Source organism: Pezoporus occidentalis, unplaced genomic scaffold (assembly GCF_034315485.1).
Source record: "Pezoporus occidentalis ecotype Australia unplaced genomic scaffold, CSIRO_AGI_Poc_V1 ctg146, whole genome shotgun sequence".
NCBI classification, from domain to species: domain Eukaryota; kingdom Metazoa; phylum Chordata; class Aves; order Psittaciformes; family Psittacidae; genus Pezoporus; species Pezoporus occidentalis.
Genome location: NW_026913274.1, coordinates 121,325 through 145,621, shown reverse-complemented (window position 1 = coordinate 145,621; position 24,297 = coordinate 121,325). Strand labels below are relative to the sequence as shown.

General features: G+C 44.1%; 1 protein-coding gene across 21 annotated transcripts in view; it reads left to right on the top strand.

Moving 5' to 3' along the window:
- CELF4 (CUGBP Elav-like family member 4) overlaps positions 1 to 24,297 on the top strand; it is a 749,745-nt gene that overhangs the window by 634,153 nt on the left and 91,295 nt on the right. For 6 of the 21 annotated variants that reach the window (XR_009963147.1, XM_062610323.1, XM_062610329.1 and 3 more), the window contains exons 7-12: positions 1,693 to 1,840; positions 4,629 to 4,685; positions 6,845 to 6,994; positions 18,972 to 19,037; positions 20,718 to 20,798; positions 21,527 to 21,649. Coding sequence is in view for 20 of the 21 variants with exons in the window: in XM_062610323.1 (XP_062466307.1) it covers positions 1,693 to 1,840; positions 4,629 to 4,685; positions 6,845 to 6,994; positions 18,972 to 19,037; positions 20,718 to 20,798; positions 21,527 to 21,649 (625 nt within the window). In the remaining variant the exon portion in view is untranslated. The remainder of the gene's footprint in view (positions 1 to 1,692; positions 1,841 to 4,628; positions 4,686 to 6,844; positions 6,995 to 18,971; positions 19,038 to 20,717; positions 20,799 to 21,526; positions 21,650 to 24,297) is intronic. The other 15 variants (XM_062610338.1, XM_062610339.1, XM_062610335.1 and 12 more) reach the window with 7 other exon arrangements.

The following is a 24,297-nucleotide window of genomic DNA, read 5'->3' as shown; positions in this document are numbered from 1 at the left end:
AGCAGGTATCCTGTGTCCTGTTATATCACAGAAGAAACCAAGACAGGTTTACACAACCTGTGCAGAATTATACTGCAGATGAGTGGCAGAGCATCCTTTAGTTTGGTCTCTTTACCGATGGTGATAAGGAAAGTTTCAGCGTTAGAAGAAGCACAGTGATTTCAAGGATTTGTTTTAGTGTGTATGTGTATGAACAGCTAATCTAGATAATATTTCAACATTAAAGCGAACAGTAGGGAACAGTTTGTTCCTTCTCATGGCTTTTGAGGGCTGTTTAAAGCTGAGAAGCACGTCCTGTGTGCTTAAACAACAGCATCAGAGGATGATTTCCTGATGGGAGAGAGTGAAACCACAGAGAGCACAAAAACAGTTACTACAATTCTGGAGATAGCAGAGACATAGAATCATAGAATTACAGAATCACTTAGGTTGGAAAAGACCTCTGATACCACCAAGTCCAACCGTTAACCCAACACTGCCACAAGTCATTTCTAAAATCACTGCAGAAAAACTTTCCTTCTCCATGATTATCATCAAGTCATGCATTACCAGAGACTTGGAAATTAACAGAGACTTTCCTGTCTACTGATCCTCTTTCCTGCACACTTTCTCTAAGGATCCACTATGGGTCACTAGTAGAGTTTGTATATGGACTCAGACTTACTTCATTTGGGTTTTCCTATAGCACCAGGGAGGAACACAAGAGGCAGCTTCTGTCTGCTTCACACCGGGAGCATTTTACAAGCCCACGTCAACCATTCTGTACACATGAACTGCACTGACTTATGTACTAGGTTCAGAGAGTAAGCTAATGATAGCAAAGTCTGGTTTTAATGTAAGAATCATTTCCAGCATGCATAACCATTCATCATCCTTCCATTCAAACAAATATAGCCTGGGTTCGTTATTTCTGTCTATCTGCCCTAAAAAAAAGGCAGCATTTTGACTACTTTCTGGAAAAATTAAAATAATTGGGGAAGTCATCCCAGATCAAAACCACAAGGAAAGGATTTTCCAACTTTCCAACAGTGTTAATCTTGCTAAAGTAGGAGAGCTCCATTCTCTTGAGCAGCTCTTCCAGGATTCTCTGCTTGGTTGTGCTGGAAATAGGTGCTGTAACGTTGTTGGAAGGTTTGGTTATGGTTTTGTCCAGTGCCCTCTAAAGACTTCCCAGCAACATATGAGAAAACTATTTTTGTCACTGACAGATGGAAACAAATCAAGCTTCCCCCACAGATCTAGCTAAGCTTGTTGCTCTGGAGAAACCATCTCTTCTCCCCATCACTCAGCATAGACTGGTCTTCCATCATCATCCCCAGTGCTTTCCTAGAGCTTTAACTCAAGCCACCAAACCTCTTTGCTCAAGATCATATAAAGGCATTTCTCTGCTTTTCTCAGGGAAGTACTATGGACTCATAAGATTGAGTCCGGTTCATGGGAAACCTCCACACTGGGCAACACATAACAGAGATGGGGAGTATAAAGATGCCAAGATGCAAAGATGCACTTTGCCTCCAGTTCCTGTATCAGGAAGGAAGGCCAAGGCTGTGGTGTACCACAGGCATGCTGAGCTGGCGTCTCATAAGAGTCTGCCTCGCACCCTGCCCTGGTCCCCATGCTGGTGCCGGTGCCATGGTCCATCTTACCGGTGACCGCGTGATGTTTTTTCCCTGCTCTCTCTCTTTGTTCCAGCTGATGCAGCAGCAAGCCGCGATCATGGCGTCAGTGGCGCAGGGCGGCTACCTGAACCCCATGGCAGCCTTTGCTGCAGCCCAGATGCAGCAAATGGCAGCCCTGAACATGAACGGGCTGGCTGCCGCTCCCATGACACCAACCTCAGGTAAGGGGGCAGTGGGATGGAGAGGGGAAAGGGTGGGAAAATCCCAGAAGAGACCTGTTAACTGATAGGTCCTCCCTCAGTGGTTGTCTATTGAAAAGTTGGTCTTGTTGGTGAAGGCCACCAGAAGTGAGGAGTGGAACCGGTCAGATCCTTTTGTGGTCTGGGAAAAGAGGAAAGTGGCAGAGGAAGGCTGTCACTGCCTCTTCCAGGGCTGGGCAAGTTGCAGGTCAACTTCTGCATTGTGAAGTAGTTGTAAGGGTAAAGACAAATGGCTCACCAGCAGTGGGCTGTTGGGCTATCTGCCCTGTGCTGAATGGCTCTTACTGGTGGGTGAGGAGAAGAAGAGGGTTGAAACCCATCAGAACCGAGACACAATGGGCTTGCTGGGGAGGAGAAAGGGTGCTGACAGGAAAGGCACTGGAAAAGGCCCTCAGACATAACCCTTCCCTTCAGCCTTACCCCTCACAGAACTTTCCTTTAGCTCTGGGTACCCTTCAAATGTCACAAAACATCCCCCAGTGCGTATAGATATCCAAGGGGTCAGTGCTGGTGCTGTCACAGCCAGGCTGGTACAAAGATGAAGGAAATAAGGTTTGTTGTGAGCAGAAATATCATTAACAAGATGAGCTATGTCACTGGGACACGTAAGCCTTTCTCCTGCTGTGAAATAGAACAGGAGGTACTCAGGGAAGATCTCTAGAATGCAAGTATTTGGAGAGAGTATTTCTGGCTTCTGAAGCAGAGACAGGTAGTCAGTGAAGTGCTGCCAGGATCTGGCTAGGCTGCAAGGTGTCACAGAAACCCATGGTAGGAGCTGCAGTGTATGATTCAAAGGACAGAGAATAAAGATGAGATGGAAAGAGGAGTGGCTTTCATGGGGCTTGAAGAACAAGGAGATCGTATGGGCAGGAACAGGTCAACAAACCTGTTGGAGGAGGGACAGGCTGGGATAAAAGGGTCCCTGGGGGTGATGCAGGTTGCTCCTGTGAGAGACACTAGGGATGAGACTGTGTTTAGACAGATGTGGCATAGCAATGCCTTTGTGTGAACCTTGAAGCGTCAAGCTGGCCTGGAGGGGATGAGCTTGACAAAGGTTTGAGATAGGATGTAGGAGGAGTGAGTTCTGGCTGAGCCAGCTGTGGTGCAAGTAGCATGGCAGAGCAGGATCGGGGACTCCAGAGCAGAGCTGTAAGAGACGATGGGGAAGCTTGAAGCCAGAGATAAAGAGTTCTGCAGCAGCCCTGGAGCAGGAAATGGCTATCTCAAAGAAGCCAGGAAAGATGCACTGGATGGCAGGGCAAGGGCACCACAGCAATGGAGGCTGGGGTGCTGTTCCTGACCAACTGATTTCTGCTAACCTTATCTGCCAAAGAAAACCTCCCTTAGCATCTCTTTGCAGTGGGTGGCTGGGAACAATGTCAGAAGCTACTGGATCAGATACCTGTCTTTTCCTTTGCTTGTATTAGAATATGAAGAGGGGAAAAGGGGAGAGAAAGACAGATTTAATTCCACACAAACTTATGAAGACCCAAGGAAAAACACTTGACTCAAAAATCTCATGCCACACATTTCAAAATATATGTTTACACAACGATAAATGTATAAACAAGAAGTCGATGGAGCTACTGCAAATCCAAATAGAAAAGTGGCTTAATTATATGTGCACCCTTTAAACCCGCTGCCTGAAAGATTATCATATTTGCATTAGCTAGATTTGTTTTGTGTTGGTGGGAGCAGAGAGAACGTCAAACAAAGACTGCCTGGAATTCAAATGTTCTCAGGGCCTGGAGAACTGAATCCAGTCAATGGTTAATGATATCCTCACCACAAAAGAGCACAAACTCTTGTGCATATAAATGTCTTGAGGATTAGCAAATTCTATGGAATAGGTGTGGAAATACCAGCACAACAGCCAAATCCTGTGCCTACCATGATACCCAGGACATGAAATATATCCCAGCCCTTTTTTGGTTTAAACCCTTTCTCCCCTTCTGGTGTGCCTTGTGCTTTTTGGGGACTGTTAAACTCTTATTATCAGAATACAGGAGAGGAAAGCTCATGGTTTCTACATGCTTTACAGAGCACCCATGACTGGTCATTACTGTAAATAAGATCCCTTGATCTTGTTCATGGTGGCAGATTTTGCAGCCTCCTCATGACACGATTTCAATCATGGAGTCTATGCACTTTGGCGTTATTGCAGATTTATGTTGAATGGGTACCTTCTTTCATTAAAAACCTTTGTAACAGGTTGTGGAAATGTCCACTGACAATTATTCCTTGGGTGAAATGTTTATACTTTGAAATGACTCCTTGTATTAGTACAACACTCACAAAGCTTGTGATAAGATGCGTAGAAAATGTTTCACATAACGTCTGAGCAAGCAAGCCTACAACACTAGCAGCGATTTCTGAGTAGCCAGGAGATATCTGAAGCCTAACATGAATTCTCCTGCTGGCTTTTGTTAGCATTCAGAAAGCCAAATGGAAAATGATCATTCTGCTTCATAGCAGGATTTCCAGTCATTGAAGTATATCTTTGTTCTGACTTGGAATGAAAATGAAACATTTCAAAGTTCTCTGAAAAACAGACATTAGAAAAAGCGTTTGGAACATTGAAAAAAAAATTGAAGTGTTTTGATCTTTCCTAAGCAAAAGAAAAATTGTGCTAGAAAAAGGACACTGGTAACCCAGAAGTCCTAGAAGCTTTGGAGCTGAGCACAGTGCCTCTGTGCTTCTATCTTCAGGCCTCCTAATCCAGCTGTTTTTCTGTGTGTCCTGCCTCTAGGAGAGTGGGTTCCTTGGGACATGGCCATGAGTTCATTCAGGCTCACGAGTTCCCATGGTACGTAAGAAAGAGTTTTGGTTCCAGGCAAACCTAACAGACTAGAGACAGGATCCATCTCACCCTGTTTAACCACACAAAAGTTAGACATTTAGTTTAAACTAGTCACTGGGTTTGCTTGCAGTCAGTGGAGTGCAGTAGGCAGTCCCAGTGGGTAATTCAGACCATAAAGATTGTATGCCGTTTGCTGGCATCTAGACAGCAAGAGTCAGGTTTCCCACCAAGAGTCAGGTTTATCTCACACAACAGCCCGTGATTGCGAGGCAATTAAATTGATGTCTCTGAAAGTTTCATTGAAGTTTTGCATTTCTCCCATCATTGGTGTAATCTGGGTGAAAAGTGGGGCTGCTACTCCGTTAACTGCACAGAGATACTAGAAATGGTATTTCATTTAAGCATCTCTCCATCCTTATCTTCTCTCTCCTTCCATATTGTAAATCTGCATCTGGTGTAGCTGCAGCAAAAGACCTCAAACCAGGGGTGAAATCCACAACTGGCATGCACCACCACCATTTGTTCTCTGTGGTGGCATTATGCCAGTTTTAACTCCTGCTACAGATCTGACCTCTCCAGGGGGGATCTTTCTTTATAAGAAGAAAATTAAAAAATTCCAATGAATATGCCTAAACTTCCTTAGACATGCAGAAAATAGTAAGCACAAATCCCTTGCTGTAATTTTAGAAAAAATACTTACATTGTCTATGCAAATAAAGGAGAGATCTAGAAAAGCAACTGAAATTTAAACTAGCCTTTGTGATTTGCAAGCTGATGGCATATGCTAAGAGCATTGCCTTTGGACTCCAGTTGCCACTGCTAGCTCCCTGTACCTCCACAGAGGACATTTTTAAAGGCCAACACCATTTAAATAAGCAAAGTTGAAGCAGCAGCTTGTCTGCTCAGGGTATAGGAAAAGAGCTGAAATATTGCCTTCTTTTGGGGCTACTCAAATCAGAACATATTAAAGCATCCCATGCTTCTGTATTAGCTTTCTTAAAGCAGCAACAGAGATTTAGGTAGTCATTAAAGTGTGTTATTGGACTAACCTATCATGGAACGCTGCTATGGGGAACAAAATCTCTGCAATTGGTTTAAAAAAGGGGTTACTGCAAAAACGGTGCTTTCAATCGGTAGTATACCCTGACACAGAAAGACGTTGGTGGAGATAAGATAGTTTAACTTCCCACTCACAGCTAGCAAGAGAAAAACAATTTCTCACCCATTGAAAACTCATTTTAGGTCCCTAAAAACGTCCTGAATACATTGCAAGAAGCACAGACTGTCCAGTCATTTTAAACATACATAGGAGCAGGCAGTGAGGTAGCAGAGGGATTTAATTCTCCCCTCAGAAATTCAAAAATTCTCTACAAGTGGGTGACAGGATCTTGCCCAAAACACAAAGACTACATTTTTCTTCTGAATAGCAGCATCGCAGTCCCCCACAGGATGTGCCTGGGAAGAGGGAGAGGAGTATTATTCCATGAAAGAAAGAAATCTAGCCCAAATTTTGCCCCTGTTGAGTGGGAGATCTCTGCAAAACTCTACAAAAGTCGAGTTATGGCCAAACATTGACAAAAAAAAAGAAGTATCACTGGCTGCCTTTAGGCTACAAGTCAACTTGCCAAACCTTTTAAATCCCTGGTGCTGAGAAAGTTCAGAATGAGTTTGTGCATAAAATGCACATTCATGAGGGAATGCAGACAGAGTAGTCCTGGAAATCAGTACACCCGCAAAGCTGACATCTCCAAAGAGAAACTGAGAGGGATTGCTGTAGAAAGGTGGGACTGAGAATTTGCTTCTGGTGTTAAATGATATATAGGAAAGAAACATCTGCTTATTTAGCAATTTAAACAGGTAATACTCTAGGGAGAAAGTTGAGGAGGAAGGGTCATATTTCTATACTTTTTATTGCTTGATGTTAGCTGTGGATCTAGCCTAGAGAGACTGATCACCAAGCAAAACCTTCATTCTGTTGAAGAAAGTTTTGCAAGCCTTTCTTAAGTGCTTTCCAAACAGAGAAACAATTGGCAAGAAGTCCCTTTCTTTGCACAACAGCTTGGGAGATCTTTCATTTATTATCAGAAGATTTCTGTGTATTTTTACTATGCAGTTCTTGCTTCCAGTACTCACAAGCTCTGGTTTTGTGTCCTCCCCGCTTGCAGGTGGAAGCACGCCTCCTGGCATAACTGCACCAGCTGTGCCTAGCATCCCATCTCCAATTGGGGTGAATGGTTTCACTGGCCTCCCGCCGCAGGCTAATGGGCAGCCCGCCGCCGAAGCCGTGTTTGCTAATGGCATTCACCCTTACCCAGGTAAGTCAGACCAGTGTTGTGCCCACAGCCTTCTCTGTCAGTCTTAGGGAGATTGTCCACATCCACAGACTTCATCTAGCATGATCCACCTTAGAAGGATTACACCGCTCACCACTACGGCTTACTTTACTATTGGTGTAGCTAGATCTTACCGAGCTGCAGTTGTTATACGCTTAAATCTGGATGAGAAGCATCAACAGCATGTTGTAGGTGGAAAATTTTTATGCTGAAGAATTGAGTACTCATCTGTTGGGTGACTTGCCTGAATACAATCAGGACACCCAGCATGTTTTGCTTTAGCTAAAATTCAGTCCGAGCCTGATCAGTTCATACTGACAGATCTCCCAGCAGCACTTCCAAAGGTCTTGTTCCTGGCTCACCTTGAAAGAGCTGTGCTAAGCCTGTTTGCATCTCCTAGCACCCACCATCGGTATCTCCTACTGGGATTCCCTTGCATTGGATGGCTCTGAGAGGTTGACTCCAGGGAGTCCACATGACTGCTGACCAAAACTGTTCCATGCCCCAGACTATGTGTGCAAGTAGCACGTGTTGGTCTCCAAAATGCTCACTGCATCCAAACCCTATTGCCTTACCTGGCCTGGAGACTGAAGCACCTTTAATACACCCACAGAATGGGCTCAGTTTCACCTCTTTGTGACACACCATCAGAGAACTGCTGCTGGGATACAGACTGCGACTAGCTCAAAAGATGGCAGCGCTGTAGGAGTGATTTTGCAAGCCCTGGCAGTCAGAAATGAATGAGGGACATTAAAGAATACATACCTGCCTCTATACCCATACTTATATATATGGACACTCTGATGCTGTAATAACGAAGAATTCAGTAGTCTACAAGACCTTAACAAACACCTACAAACAAACACATTTTTTCAGCATCCTCAGTATTTGAGGTAGCCATCTACTCCAAGCCATACTTCTTCTAAGAAGACATTCCTCACTATCACTGTACCCATAATAATGATAACAATTATAACAGTAAAAATTTAAGTAAATGTAACTAATTTATCCTAGCCACCAGCTGGCAAGAGTGCTTTATTCTGGGGCACACATCGACTGATCTAATTTGTTAGGAAATCAAATACTGACTTAGATGCTCCAGCCAAAAAGGCCACAAAACCCCTAAGAAAAAGAATTCTTTCAATCTCACCAGTCCTGAAAACTCAGAAGATTCGATATCACAGGGGACTTTGTGAGATGCAAGGAAAAATACCACATAACATAGAAATACAAAAGTTAGTCTAGTTACAGTTCAGTGTTACTGAAAAAAAAAGCCACCTTGTGAATGCAACAAAGCCCAGATATACCAAGAATACTGTAAAATAATTATCATCCTCCCCACATACACTTTGTAGACATTCAGCCATGAGTTCAGCTTTAAGCAGAATTGAAATCAAGTGCCTTACTGTGCTGAAAGTTAGGCATGTATATACATGTTTGTGGCAGCTTAGAGGGATGGGGAGCTCTTGGAGACTTACGGACGCATTAGAACACATTAGAGCCCTTATACTCTCTGAGCTCAACCATGGTACCCTGTCTCTAAGGTTCTACAAATACAACAATCTGTTCAACTGTTCATCTGTCTGTTTGCCAGTCTATCATCTCTCTGTTTATTCATCCATTCCTATCTTTTTCCTGGTTTATCTAGCTCTTTTTAGGTAAACTTGCATGATCCATTACTGAAGGTATCAGAGAAAAGATGGTCATTCTAGATGAATCTTAACAACTTGAGCTTTTGCTATTATCTCAAACTACCCCTCATAATTAAAGCAAGCTTTCAGTTAGGTATTTCATCCATGACTATATAAAAGTCAATGGCCTTAGTCTGATTCCCTCTGAGCTGTGGAGAGACTGCTCAGCCAGCAATTCACAGTACATCCCTGCACAAATACCAGCAGCTCAGCACACTGAAAGGTGACAATCAGTCTTGCTCCACTTTGCTGCATGCAGAGAGGCCCCTTTCCACCAGTGAAGCTGACATCCAAATAGTCTGCTTTGTGTAAAGTTTCAATTTATCTCAGTGTGTCTTCAGCAATATATTGGTCTTTCTCGGTGCTCAGCTTCCCTATAAGTTAATGACATCTGAAGTTATAGCAGAGGTGTAAAGGGAACAGTGGTAAGCTCTCTCCCTCACCTCTCAGTTTACTTCTGCCAGTCCACACCAGCAATGAAACCCTGAAAGCAAGCTCCTTTGTAGCAGTCTGGATGTAGCTCATGAGCATCATGTGTTTGCTCCATCTTACTTTCTCCCTTCTCATGAGCATTTATGCACTCTCCCAAACATTATTCCTTCCTACAAGCTTTATTGAGGCCTAAAGCTTGGCAGCATTTTAAAAAATGAATTAGACATTTATATGGGTAATGAGAACATCCACAGCCATATTAGACTGGACAGAAATGTAGGAAGTACACAAACCTTTATGCTTTATGATATAAGACAGCCACTAATTGCTTGGGGTTAGAAAGAAATTTTCATCACTGGGTAGCTTATTCCATCATTGTTCGTTATGGGATTTTTCACACTTTCCACTGTAGCTTTTGTTACTGGCACTGCCCTGTGATTCTGCATGTTGGTGCTTCCAAATGCAAGGGTAGAAATAAAATATTAAAGCTCAGCATGTAATTGCACTAACATTATAGAGAAGAAAAGACCTTGCCAGTCCCCATCCAAAGTCAGCATCTTCCAAACAACTTTATTTTATGGTATATTTCTCATTTTGAAAGTGGCTAAGAGTGTTGCAGTATTATGTACATAACCATAGTCTTGCTATGATTGTGGCTTGCCATATATTGTTTAAAGCCTGAATTTTGCTCTCAGATACTCTTTCATACTCCACAAAAATCTCAAATGTGGGCTCACACCATTCTATTCTGTAACAGAATGTTCTTTGCTGCCTGAAAATAGCAAAAACAGAACTATCAAAATCTGTAGAGGCATGACATACACATAATTCAGACCCAAATAAATCCCATTAATTGTGCAGTTTGTCTACACATCCACCTTTGTGTCTAGCTATAATATTTTTGGTGCTGCACCTAAAGGACTCCAGAACTGCACAGTCTTTGCACTATAAAAACAGGTCCATATCATGTAATTGTATTTACTCTGTAGTTTCATTCCTTTTTTTTTTTTCCCCATCTTCCCCTGAGCTCTTTTTTTTAAGGTTCCCTTTGTCTGGAGCAGGGACAAACATGGTAGCATGTGATTGCTGAACCATCCACGGCTTTGAGGCAAAGACAAGGGTAGGCTGAAAGTCCCCACTCACCAAGTCTCTGATCACAGCCCCAGGCCATACAGGAATCAGGTTTTTCTGTGGCTCTGGTGAGGTTATGGGTCCGTGCAGTAGCAGTAGAAAACCATTCCTGTAGGCATACTCTTAGCAAGCCATCCTCTCACCTTCTCCAAGCTCTGCCAGTATATAATGCCTCACAGTGCGCCTTTTGGCGTGAACAGAAGGGAGTAGATATTTCCCCTTCGACTAGTCTAAGCCCCTTTGGAGAGCTGACCTTTTTGTGTATTAATGCCAACCCTTTAGTCTTTCAGCTTGCAGAGCTATTGAACATGGCAATGTGTCACAACATATAGTTGGGACAAAAAAGCATAATCTGTTGTGCCATGATCTTGTGAGTCACTTTCAGCAGCGCAAGAGCGCTTGCCGTTTCCACATTAACCATAGTAACAGGGATTGTGTTTTTCTGCCAAAGATTCTTACCCACCCATTGCCCAGTGCCTCTCTTGTAACAGTGTGTGATGTACAATAACAGTGGAGACCATCTGCACTGGTTTGTACTGTGTCTCGCACCATCAGCACTCTGCTCTCCAGTAACAGGTTCTGCCCTACTGGATTGCATTGTGAGAGACTGGATGAAATGCTCTTTGCAAAAATAAAGCCTCCTTTGAAAGGGAAGGGGAGGGAGAGATGAAAAAAATGAAAAGACCAAGGGGCAGTAAGCAAGATAGAGGAGGGATTGGCTGTCAAAGGAGCAGTGAAATGGGGGGAACTGGAAGGAGGTACAAAGCAGGACCCTCAGAAAAGAGTGAGCACTGCTTTACCGTCTTCTTCCCATTGATGTGCCCACAGCATCCAACAGCTCCCAGACAAAATTATTCCTCCTGGGCCAAGGGATGTCCAGATTGACCCAAGCCGGGAATGGACCAGTGGTATGGCAGCTTTGTGGAGGCTCAGACAGGGAATGCTTTCCAGGATGCTGAGTGCTTCACTGCATTTGCTGAGGAAAACAAAAGCAGTTCCCTCAGTTGCTCATAATACATTAAAACGTGTCATCTCTTTTACTGTTCACAGGCACACAGTGGTTGCCCACCACTGCCAGGACTAGCTCTGTCTGTCCTCTCTACAGAGACAGCAGAGGTTCCCCCACTCCTCTTTGGTTACACTGTGGGTACATCTGGGCTAGCAAGACAGCCAACTCCACTCCATGCCCTACTTGGGGTTCAGCCCTCTCAGGTGAGGACTAGCTGTCAGTACTAATGGGCAGCCAAGCTTTTATGCCCACATATTTACAGGCCACTGCTGAGATTGGCAGTGAAGGTGTCCCCCACGGGGTAGTTCCTGTGCTGTAGAAACTCGTGTCTTAGGAACTGAACCGAGACCATCAATTCATTTTCCTTGGCTCAACAAATTGCTATCAGGCAGCAACCAACTTCACCCATTGCCAGCAGAGACAGGATTCAAACTCCGTCTGTAATTATTATCATTACACAAGCTAATTTTGTAGGAGAGAAGCTGCTGGTAGGCTAATATGACAGGCTTACCTATTAGCTTTTCAACTGGCTAGCAGTGTTGCTGATGGGCAGGGTGGCTGCTCTGGACCAGTCCATCCCAGGATCAGTCCTGATCATGACAGACACCATCCAGGGGCATTGGGCAAGATCAGAGCTTCACTTGTGCAGCAAGAGAAGGGGACATGTAGCAACAGGACAAGGAGGAATGGCTTTAAACTCACAGAGAGGGAATTAGATTAAACATTAGGCAGAAGTTCTTTCTTGTGAGGGTGGTGAAGCCCTGGCACAGGGTGCCCAGAGAAGCTGTGGCTGCCCCATTCCTGGAAGTGTTCAAGGTCAGGCTGGACAAAGCCTTGGGCGGCATGGTCTAGTGCAAGGTGTCCCTGCCAATGGCAGGGGGTTGGAACTGGATGATCTTAAGGTCCTTTCCAACCCAAACCATTCTATGATTGACTTGCCTGCTCCTGGAGAAGACCTTACAGTGGTACAGAGGCTAAGTTACTACTGGAAATCTTTGGCTATGTTGTGTTTGTCCACCCTAAATCTCTGTGTGGGAGCTTTCCAATTCATATTTTGTATAAGCAGTTCCAGAACTGCAACAGTGAGCACCTGAAACATCATTATGACCAGGAAGCATTTATTTGACCTATTTGTAACAATCTGCCACATGCCATAAACCACAATGTACTGGTAAAATAAATAAGTGAAGGAATGCACTCATTAAAAATATAATAGCAAGTTGCCATCTTCAATTGTAGTCTAAGCTACTTTAATGATGCCATGTACTTCCAACAATCATGCTGCAGCCATAATGAATGGGGTTGTTTAAGGCAGTTGTGTGAGCCTTTCCAGAGCCAAAGTGTTTTCCCCTCTGATCTGGAAGAAGGTGTATATACAAATCAGACTCTGTGCTGATGTTTTCAGAAGCATCTAAGTGAGTTAAGACCTTCAGCTTTATTTTTAAAAGTGACTTAAACTGAGCTCCCCAACAATATGGTGTTAGAGTGCCTTAATAGCTTTTAAAACCTGACCCTGACTTTTGTCTTTATGATCGTGGTCCCGGCTCTGCTGCTGAATTAGTTTGTCACCTTGGCCAGCCACCTCCACCAGTCTGCATGTCTAAGTATTCTGTGTCTTTCTTTGCCCACTGGAATCCCTTCACTGAAAGACACAACTCCTGACATGTTTTTTCAAAACATCCATCTCAACAGGGGCTTTATTAACGATGGGGCTTGGGGGTGGGACTATTAAGAAAATAATAAACATAATCCTGATTTCCAGGAATGAACTGAATGAATTTTATAGTAGGCCCATATGTTGTCCCAAACAAGCAACTACAATACCTTGGATGCTACTAAAAGGGTTTTTCCAACTAACAGGATGGAGTAGAATGCCCTGGATTTCTTGTTCCTTTGAGGTAAGGGAAAAGAAAGTATGGGACAACATGTCTTTGACTGAGTGGTGTCCAGCCTCTAAATGGCGAAACAAGACTATAAAACACAGGATCAGCCTCTGTTTTCTGCCGGATCAGCACATTCTTTCTGTTATTGCAGTTATTGTTGTGTCTGAATACCTAATTAATTACAACAGTAAACGCTGGCTTCTTTAATCACAGCATCAGCTGTCCTAATCAATCTTAATAATATGGAATCTGTACTATGGCACCCATGAATTTTAATCTACATAAATTTCTTAAGACCTCTCTCAAGCTTGTTGTACGAAATGATGTAATTATGGATATAGATTAGAGCTGTAGAAAGTGATTTAAATTGGATTTAAGGAGAAGGTGAATAGACCCCTCCCATTCAGTTAGTTATTTATTTATTTTAACCCTGGCCTTCGCATAGATTTTCTTTCCTATCATTTTTTTATTCTCCTCACCACTGACTGAACAGCACAGCCTCTGACCACCCTCCACCTCATCCACCCTCCCAGAGGTGACAGTGGCCAAGCTGCAACTCCTGAGAGAGGTGTAAAATACCTCCAGGGCACTGAGAGAAAAGAATAAATGGGTCAGAGAACAAAGCTGTGGATCTGGGTGTTAACATGTGTTTGTAGACCACTGCAGGGAGCAACGCTACAAAATAGAATGATATAGATGGAATAAAACATGTCTGTTGGGAACCACATAGGCAATCAGAAGCAAGGACCGAAGAGGATGTCATGTAGGTGTAAGGTTTGCTGCTTCCTTCCACCAAAGTGAAGGAAAACCCAGGGATCTTAGGGGCTGAAAATGTGCCAGCCACTGCTTTTGTCTCTCAGAAGCACTGGGCCTCTCCGATTGTTTGGCTTTCTCATATCCTGACACTGTCCCATACCCCACTGAGGGGGATGCAAGGCCCCTTTTTGATGGCTTGGACAGTAACCATCATCCTTTTACCTCACCTCTACCACTGGCTTCAGTGCAGCTCCTCCTGATTTACACCCCTGCCCATAACAGCCCTCTGTCCCCTACTGCCATTATGACCTGAGCACCCATATAACAGCTCTTCCTAGCCAGACACTGTACCTGGGTTACAGGCATCTCAGGAGGGATTCTTTATAGAACATCATTTAAACTGGTTTTATTTATTTTTAACAACGTGCTTCATTCTGCTACCTCCATCCTTTCGTTCTCTGACAAAAGTTAAATGTCAGGTCTAACACTAGCTGAATGCCCCTTTAAAAAGTTTGATTTCAATCTCGAGATATATCAGTAGTAAGAAAGCTTCCTGGTGTTAATTTTAAAGCACTGGTATTTCATGCTGACTTGGGAAATCATCCTTGGGTTTTGGCATCGGGCAGAGGATTTGGAAAGTGACATTAAAGGATCTACTTTCTTTGAAGGACTAGGGAGTCATTTCTTGACTTCTGCCTAATGAATAAGTGCTGCCTTCGTTAAATTTATATTTATGGCCATATAGTAGGTCATTGGCTTGTTTTATGTCTCCAGGTTTATGGAAGGTTATCTTGCCATGGTCACCTTGTGGCATCTTGGCCAGAATCATCTTGCAAAGAGACAATTGTGTCTGAGCAGGATTTTTCCCATGGAGATATGGAAATGATCAAATTAATATAAAGATGATGTCCAGGGATAAAGCTCTTGCCCTGAGCTGCCAAATGAAGTTACTATTAGCATCTGTTTTCACAGTACACCTTTAGTTTGCCCTGGCAAGACCAGATCCTTAGCTTCTGCAAAGCAGCAAGGCTACATTAACTTCGGCAGGGCTGATGTGATTGATAGCTGTCCTTTGGCCTCTCAGCAGCCTTTCTCCTTCTTTCACTTCACCAGCTGATCCTCAGTGCACATTTTACATCATGTTTAATCTCTTAAATGTCTGTATGTTGGACATAAGATCTCCATGAGTCTGACCACAAGGAAAGCTATTTCAAATGTCAACCTATAGGCATATTTGCACAGATTGCCACCAGCACATCCATGGTCTTTTGATGATGGTAAAACTAGATACATGTTAGTTCTGGTCCAAAAACCCATTTAATGTGCTTTACAATATCCATGTCCCTCATCTGGTGTCTTCTGTATCCCTATAGATGGTACAAGCCCGTACTCAGCTATTTACATCCGGGTCACAGTGGGCTTACACCCTGGCACAGACAGCATGCAGAGGAGCTGGGGTCTGTTCCCAGCCCCACATGCCCGTGTTCAACTAACACTTGCAATACAGAGAAGACTGGCCAGCTGGATGGGGAGGAAGGGTAGCTGACAAAGGGTAACTCCTACCTTAGCAAAGCATGAGCTGTGTGAAGGCCACAGGGGTGCAAACCCTATTAGGTTATACATATCATATGGAGGAATAAAGCCACCTTCCCTCATCATGTCCTTGTGTGGAAACACAGAAATAATTCATGTCTCCCCATCACTTTGAATTTTAGCACATGGTCTGCTCTATCCTGCATAATCCCTGGGGCAGTTTGGCTCTGGATCATGAGTCCCTCATACATCTTGTCCCTTGCTGAACTTCTTATGGGTCATTAGTATGTAGGAGGACTGTCACTTTGCTGAACACAGCATGGCCACGACTTCCTCAAACCTTTAATCTGTGTCTTGAGATTTCTGGATCAATACCAGCCGTTGGCTTCATCCACACTACAGCTGGGAGTGCAGGCAGTTATGCCCTTCGCTAGGTTTAATTCATCTGGCAGAGTGAGCCGCAGCATGAAGATATGCTCATGGCTGCCCAAGCTACCTTGGCTTCGTGCCGGGGTACCCAGCTGGCCCTGAAGTCTGTGTCCCTGCACCTTCACAGGCCGTGTTGGTCAGCATGGGTACATCTACTGTACTGAAGCCACATCTTCACTGGCTGAGTAAACGCACTCCTCAAGCTAAGGAAGGCAAGTTCTTCAGGGAGAAAAGGTCATCACTTCTGTTTTTAAGAGCTGCCAAGTTAAATTCCTGCAGGTGGTGACTCACCACAACTGCTGTTCCCAAACAGCCAAGGTAGGGTATGAGACTACAAGTAAAACACAGAGCTCCAGACCAGGATTGCTGCTCCCTGTGCTGTCTTTTCCTACAGCTCTGGAATACTTTCTATTTGCTCCTTTTCAAAAGCACCCAGGAATGATTGTGCCAGTGCTAGGGTCTTGTGCTTTAGATCAGCCACCTTGACGTTCTTCACCTACGAGTAAGTGATTCCCAGCTTGGAACAAAGCTGGTTAAAGCCAGGGAAAAGTCTTCCCGCTATCATGCATGTACTGTGAGCTGGAAGAAATTTCCTGTGTTATCTAGGATACAAGGCAGCTTCCTGAGAAAGAAACATCCAGTTAGATACTACCCTTGCTGACAAGTTCCTAAGATGCAGGAAAATAATGAAATCTAAAAGCTTAGTGTGGGAGAGGAAGAAGGCTGCATTTAAAGGCTTGCTGTCCCAAACCCTTTAAATAAAGCATTTGTCCACTTTTAATATTTAATTTTAAAGGTGATTTTGAGTGTATATTTCCTAGGCAGAACGGCTTAGTTATGATGGGCAGAGTATAGCTCCAAAGGCAGGTGAGATATACATAGATGGGGTAAGGCAAGGAGCTAGGTCGTGAGCCCAGCAGCCCTATTAAGGACGTACACTCAGCTATGGCTGGGAGAGTGAACAGTTCCCACATGTTCCCCGTTAAGGCAGGGAACAAGGGAAAGGACCACAGTCTGACAGGTACTGCTCAGTGACTATCCATATCAACAGAGCCAATCTTTGTTAATCATCAGCATAGCAGGCAGAGAATGAGCATGCTTGATCCAGCCGCAGCTGGAGAGGAAAAAAATGCTGAGTGTACCTCCCAAGCAGCAGAGACAGCTTCTTCTCCCAGCTCTATACACTACTGAGTGCAACCAAGGAAAGGCAGTTGCTTTCAGGGCAGATACAGCAGATCATCTCCTTTACTGCATTCTGAAATACATAGTCTTGAAAAGACTTGTCCCTTTACTTCATACCCTCACCTTCCTCAGGAGATATCTTCTACCTGACAGGACTTGGTCACCTTGGGGTTTCAAGATATTACAATCCATTCTCCCAAAAGGGTGCAAGAACTGGTGCATCACTTAACCTTTCATAGCCATTCAGTTTTCTTCTGGAGCAATATGCTCAGTGTTTTGTTTTAGAGGAAAACAATTTTGAGCAGAGATTTAAAAGAACAGGATTTAGTTGTTTCAAGATTACAGGAATAAGTGGAAATGGTTTTTACATTTTCTAAGCATTTCCTCCAGTTTCATGGAGTATCTACTCTTTAAAGGTATAGCTTTGCATCTCTACTATGCCTTCCACTGATGTCCTACAGGCTCCCCAGTATTGCAGTCCCACCTATTTCTTCCTGTGACTTCCCCATCCTCAAAGACCTTATGATTCAGTTATGCCCTAACGAGCAGGAGCCTCTGAGCCTTAGCCAGCAATTAGGTTTTCCCCCTCAAAGTTTGGTCTTCCCAAGATTCCTCATATTTCAGGAGAAAAGTGCAGGATCTTACAAGCTTCCATCATGATTGATGGTGGTCTTTGAAAATAAGCTTTGCGCTGGCATTTACATCTGTAAGAAAGAACTTTATCCATGTTCCCTCTGTCCTGTAATACTCATGGGCCAACCTCCCCCACATTTCTGCATACAGCCAGTGTCTCTCCTTGGATAGATAAATGTCAGATTCCCTTCCAAGATTCCCACACCTTTGCATCCTCCAAGCCCTTCCCTCCAGCCACATCTCTGTGCCAGTAGGAAGGAAAAAGGTGGGGTGAAGGATGGAAAATAGCAACTCCCTAAGGGATTATCCTCCAAGTAAGAAGCTGGAGGGAACACATAAATGTAGAACTGTGCAGCACCAATAAATACAAATTAAACTCATAACAAGAAGTGAAATATTAGGGCCAAGGTGACATTTGGACTGGAGGTTCAGCCAAGCTTTGCTTTAAATTTTTTATTGCTGTAGATAAAGAAAGAGCTCATACAACACCTTTCTCTCTTTCTTTCCCTATCAACCAAAGGGGAAAAGGAAAACAAAAATCTTAACTAGCTTTGGTTGTATTTGAGCTAGACTTCAAAGTTTCTCAAAAATAAACAGTTTTTAAGGGGAAGGAATGCACACTTGTAAAGAGAGAAAATGCACTTTGAAGCCAGCAAGGGACTGCATGCCTTATGCAGCGATGCACAGCATCCTCTCTGGAGCAGACAAGTGGCATCCTCCTCCCCTCCAAGCAGCATTTCCTTTTTCATGGGGGGCTGCCTGGCAGTAACACAATCCTTCGAAGGGATGTTAGGATGGCAGGAGCCACTGCTTTGTTCTCTTCTCCCTCCTCCTGCTATGCCCCTCTTGTTTTGTGCTCTGACTCAAAGTTCCATGTGACTGTAGCTGTCACTGAGATCTGAGTTTGCACAGCACCTAGCACAGCGTCAGTCCTGGCTTAAGATGAGGGCTCTTTGGGGTTCATTACTGCCACGCCAAAAATGCACATGATCAGAGGTGGGCTCCATAATTTAAGCTTGGGAAAGGAGGGAGAGGTTTGTGTGTCTGTGTCCTCTGCTCCAAATGTCACAGGGTGGTTGGTGGCTGGGTGACAGAGCCCTGCTGGATATGATGGGGAGGCTCTGTGTTGTCCTGTCTTTCGGGTGTGTGAGCTGCTCCCATTCTGGGACCTTCAGCCCCCTGTCTGTCTGTCTCACATCACATACTGATAGGGAGGGGAAAAGGAGAGTGCCTGCCATGTTTTAACCCCTTGATTCCTTCTCTTTCTTGTGTCTCCACAGCACAAAGCCCCACTGCAGCAGACCCCTTGCAGCAAGCCTACGCTGGAGTGCAGCAGTACGCAGGTCGTTAGTATTAACACTTTCTCTCAATAAACTTTTCTCTTCCGTAAAGCCTTTAATCTCTGAACACACCCGAGGAGCCTGGGGAAAGGGAGGTGTTTGGTGATAGGGGCAAGCTGGGGGCCACAGTCTGTCAGGTTAAATTTGCACTTCTTGTGAAAATATATAGCCCCTTGCCTTCTCTCCCAGTGGGGTCAACCTCCTCCTTTCCCTCAGGGAATGTTTTCCATTGACCTGTATCTTGGTGCAGCTTCATTGGCAGGACCAGGTCCGGTCTGCTTAGAGCAGTGCTCAAGTGCCAAGTCAGCCCACTGGTCTGGAGGCCACTTTCTGTAACAGGTCTCCTTGGTACTGAAGTGAGGAGGTGAGATGGGCAGCCGGACCCTGCAAACCCACTGCTGCTGTGCCTGGCAGGGTATGGTATCTCCACATACAACCATGTTTCAGGGTGCGTCTACATTGGTCATACCCCAGCTATGTAGTTTGAGGCTTACTTAAGAGCTATGCAGACATATGTCTTGCTTCTCAGCAGCTTTCTCAACAGCTCACAATAAGTCAGCCTCCACTCGCATCGCCCTGTCTGCTGAGCAGCTCCTTTGCAGTTGATGGACTGACACCAGCCAAAGTGACCTGGTGCAGACCATGACCCCACTGTGTTCAGCCTTCCCTCACGAGGTGTCCATGGCCAGCGTTGCAAGGAAGCTGCCACCCCAAAGTCATTATTTCCTGTGGTAACTGGAGCAATTGTGGTCTCCCACTGAGGAATGGCTATTATCTCATGTCAGCACTGTATCTGGAAACTTAATTTAATTCTTCATGTAGGGCTTCATTTGCCAGTGTTTTAGTTATTGTCATTTATTGCTTGTGAGGTTTGATAGATGGGAAGCAGCTCAACCCTTTGAGCTGTTAATTAACCCCTCTGCACACACATGGCCCCTATCCCCCTCTCTCTGGGCTCACAGGTGACCTGTACTCTGTATTTTTAGCAGCAAGGCACATCATCTACCATCTGTGGTAGTGAATGGCTCCCCTTGTCTTCTTGGTGGGGGAGCTGAGATGGGGAAAACTGTTTAATTGCTGCACACTGTTTCCACTGTGTTTGTGTTGGAGAGAGGAAGTCTCTATGGACGTGAAAGAAAATGTACGTCTGAGAGCATATGTGCAACTGTGCTTATACAGTGTGGGTATATGGAGGTTTGAATAAAGGAGGAAACACACGTGTGAACTCTTTTTATAAGCATATGAACTAACCAGGGTGCGAGAGAGATTAGACAGAGAAAAGTGTGCGTGCACTCTGCATGGCTGTCAGCATGGGTATGTACACACTGAGCTCATGAATGAATGTGTTTGTGGTACCATCTGGGATGCTTACACATCTCTGCTGGGAAAGAACTCAGCAGAGACCCCCATTTACATGGTATGATTGTCCCCAGTGTTATTGCTGATGAAACTGAAGGGAGGGTGGGTGCTCAGGGCCATGTGGCACCTCCTGGAGCACAGCCATAGTTCTTCTGCCATATCTCAGGCTGCCCTCCATAGAGAAAAAATGCAGGGGAAAGCCCACTTCTAGCTCGGTATGTTGGTTTCAAAGCCATCATACACTCCTCAAAATGAAAAATGAAACCTCCTTGCTTCCCAGCACTGAAATCTGTTCCTCTTTCTTCTCTCCCTTTCTCTCCCCTGTAGCTGCTTATCCTGCTGCTTATGGCCAGATTAGCCAAGCCTTCCCACAGCCACCTCCCATGATCCCACAGCAACAGAGAGAAGGTGAGTAAACAGGCTGTCCTCCTTTCTGTCCCCAACACACCATCCTCACCACATTGTTTCCGCTCCTCATACACCTAGAGAAGTATCCATTAAACACCCAATTTCTTTGAATCCTTGGCCCACTGACTCCTTTCCCTGTTTCCATATATGACACAGCACCATTGTCACTAACAGTGGTATGCAGGAACATCCTCATAGGCAATTGTGGCTGAGATGTCCTCAGTCCTCCAGAAGGGGAGCATGCTGATGTGCATGGGCCGTGGAAAGACCTGCTAGCAGCATAGGCAGTAATGTCCAGTGGTGGTCTGTGTTCAAGAGAAGTGACAAGAATGTGGATAAAAAAAGCAATTTTGTTGGAATAAAGAATTTAATAAGGAACAGAGCACTGGTGGCCTTTTATTGGAAGCCAGTAACGTGATTTCAGACACCTGCTGTTTAGAGAACAAGGGTCTGCTATTTAGAGGAGCTGATGTGGTCCTTTCAGCACCCTTTGATAATCTGGAAACACCAATCAGCCCTTTTAGAGCAAAATCTCTACATCAGGAGGAAATGAATCATGTAGTGAAAGTACCTATTTCTTTACATCGACTATAAAAAGATCTGGGTTATCTAGGCCGCAGGACTGGATGGCTTCACTGGAGACATGAATTGTAAGGAGACGTGAATCTCCCACTACTGCATATAAATACTTTGGGGGGCAACGATGACATGTGATGTTCCCTTTACAGGCAGTGGGGAGCAGTGGGATCCTCAGAGGCAACCCGCTCAGGTGGTCCCAGTCATCCTCCAGAGAATCACTGCTCCCTTTGGACAAGAGGACCCTGCTTGCCTAAGTGAGGCATTTAAGTCAGGTGCTTCAGTTTAGAGACCCTCATTTTAAATAATTACATTTTAACTTTTACCCTCTAGTAGATCTCTAATTCGGATATACTCTATGATATATGTGTTATTACATATATATAATGACATCTAATATTTTAATGTAGTGTAACAGTAAGAATGAAATGAATCAGGATTACACCATCAAACTAAAATATTCTGGTGGCCTAGAACTACTTTGGGGGAAAAAATCTCATTTTGTGAGAAAATTAGAAATGTCAGCATTTCGATCTAATTTGGAATTAATTTCTTTTCGATGTCAGAATTTCCTGGGGAACACAACTTCCAGCTCCTGATTAGCTCTAGTACATGTCCCTGCTGTGAGAACAGATGCACAGACCTAACGTATCATTACAGAGATGTTTCCCCCATGCTGAAGGACTTTGCTTTTTATTACTTACTGGGGTTAGATTAAGCACAGGACAAAATGGTGAGCAGATCATTGCTCAGCACAGCATTGCACCAGGAACTGTCAGAAGCAAAGGAGTGCTGTGAACACTTTGAAGACCCACTTCCCAAAGCCCCCTGTGTTCCAATGCATGGTGTGCTGCTGTGGGTTGACGGTGAGTGTCACCCAGTGGACAAGATGTCTCATAACTCCTCACTTCTTCCTGTAAGCAGCTGATACCGAGGATGGTTGGGGACCAGACATAGGAGATGAACCACCAGTCCGATACGGGTCGCAATTCCCAGTGTTCTCCATTTTCCTGCAGTGTTTAGATGTTGTGGTTTTCTCTGCTGGTTGTTCAAGGGAGAATCTCTAAGGCACGACACTCCTTTTTAGCAGAGATTTTTAAGCATCTCTAACCCTTAACAGGAAAACACAGCAAGAGGGAACTCTAATAATAATAATGCTCAGTGCTGAGAAGAGTACTTTATGTTTGCAAGGATGTGCACAAACATTGATTCGTTAATGAACCAGCCCTACCACAACAATAACATCGATGATCACATTGTTAATAACAATGCTAATTCTCCACTCCCAGATCCCTGTTGGATAACAAGCCCAGAGCCACTTGGCTGCTGCAACATTCCTATAGAGACTCGTCATTACTTCCATAGAAGCACTGAGGCTGCCAGCAGCTGATGGGGCACATAGGGTGGAACAGATTCAGAATGATCAAAGCCATAGAGATGAAGTCTTGATTCAGGCCACATCAACCAGGCAAAACTTGGGACTAATTTTAAATTTGAATGGTATTATTCATCTTGACATAGCTTCTAAAACTATAAGTACACTTAGATATTAAAATAAAGTGTTGCAGGCTTGTGACTCCCGTATGCTCTGTGCTCAAACATGCTGGGACTGAACAGCAAGCAGATGCAGAACAGGCAATGAAATTCCAGCGTCTGAGTATTTGTTGTAGAGGTGAGGTGTGCAGCTGACCAAAGGACTGCAGACTAACTTCATGCAACCTTATGGGACAACCCATTTTTTATTACTGTTGGAAGACTAGTCATAATCTTTCCTTATAACACTGATTCTTGGTCTTGAGGATGCAGTAATAGATAGCTGATGTTAGCACAGGTATGCGTATGAAGTTTACTCATGTCGACAGTGGACATGCAGGGATAGGTTGGGTTTGTGGCTGTACACCATATACCCCCCACAAACTAACAATGAGCATGAAGAGCATGGCCAGTATGGTCTGCCTGTAATTTACAGACTATTCATAAACTGTGTATTCCTTAAACCTTTTCTTTCATTTTTGTCTGAATCAGGTCTACCTGTGCTTCTCGTGTATTAATGAACAGAAATATCTATAAGTTAAAGCCATAAAAATAAGAGCTGTTGCAGGTGTCAGAGTAGAAATGGACCTTGATACTCTTCTCATGATGTGTCATGAGGGTTAGATTTAGAGCTGACTTACATCCCTTCTGAAAACCAAAGTATGTGTAAATAATTTTAGTACTGTATTCAGCACTGAACTGCCAAGTATTCCAATCTCTGATAAGTACAGAAGCATTATAGAATGGTTTGGGTTGGAAGGGACCTCAAGCATCATCTGCTTCCAACCCACATGCCATGAACAGAGACACCTTTCACTAGACGAGGTTGCTCAAAGCCCCATCCAAGCTGGCCTTGAAATCAGCATACCTTTCTCTCCAACAAGATAGTTGGACTCTGTCACTGAGGTTTTGCCACACCAGCTGTGATCTTCCTCTTGCCTCAGTGACCCTAACAGAGTCCTTTAAAGCTCATTGCATATATATGCTGAGAGCTAAGTTAGGTCTTCATAGCATTCTGAAATGAACAACTCATGCCTTTAAATTCTTAAAAATATATATGAAGAGTTTGTCATACATATAAGCATATAGTCTTCCACAGAATGCCCAGGTTAACTTGACTTAGTCAAAAAAAAAAAACTAAACACAAGGTAGAAGAGCTGAGGCAGAGAGATCTTGTTTTGTGCATTCTTTATCAAGGAGTCTAACTGTGATAGGTAAGTTATGGATGAATAGATTTAACGAGAAATTGCCTGTTAAATTCTAATGGCAGAATTTTCATATGTGAGGATGGTAAAACAAACCAAAGTAACCCATATTGTTTCTTAGTAGCAGATGGAGTTTTCAGCATTGGAAATCACTGAAAACCCTCTGTAGCTGGGAACAGAGCAAG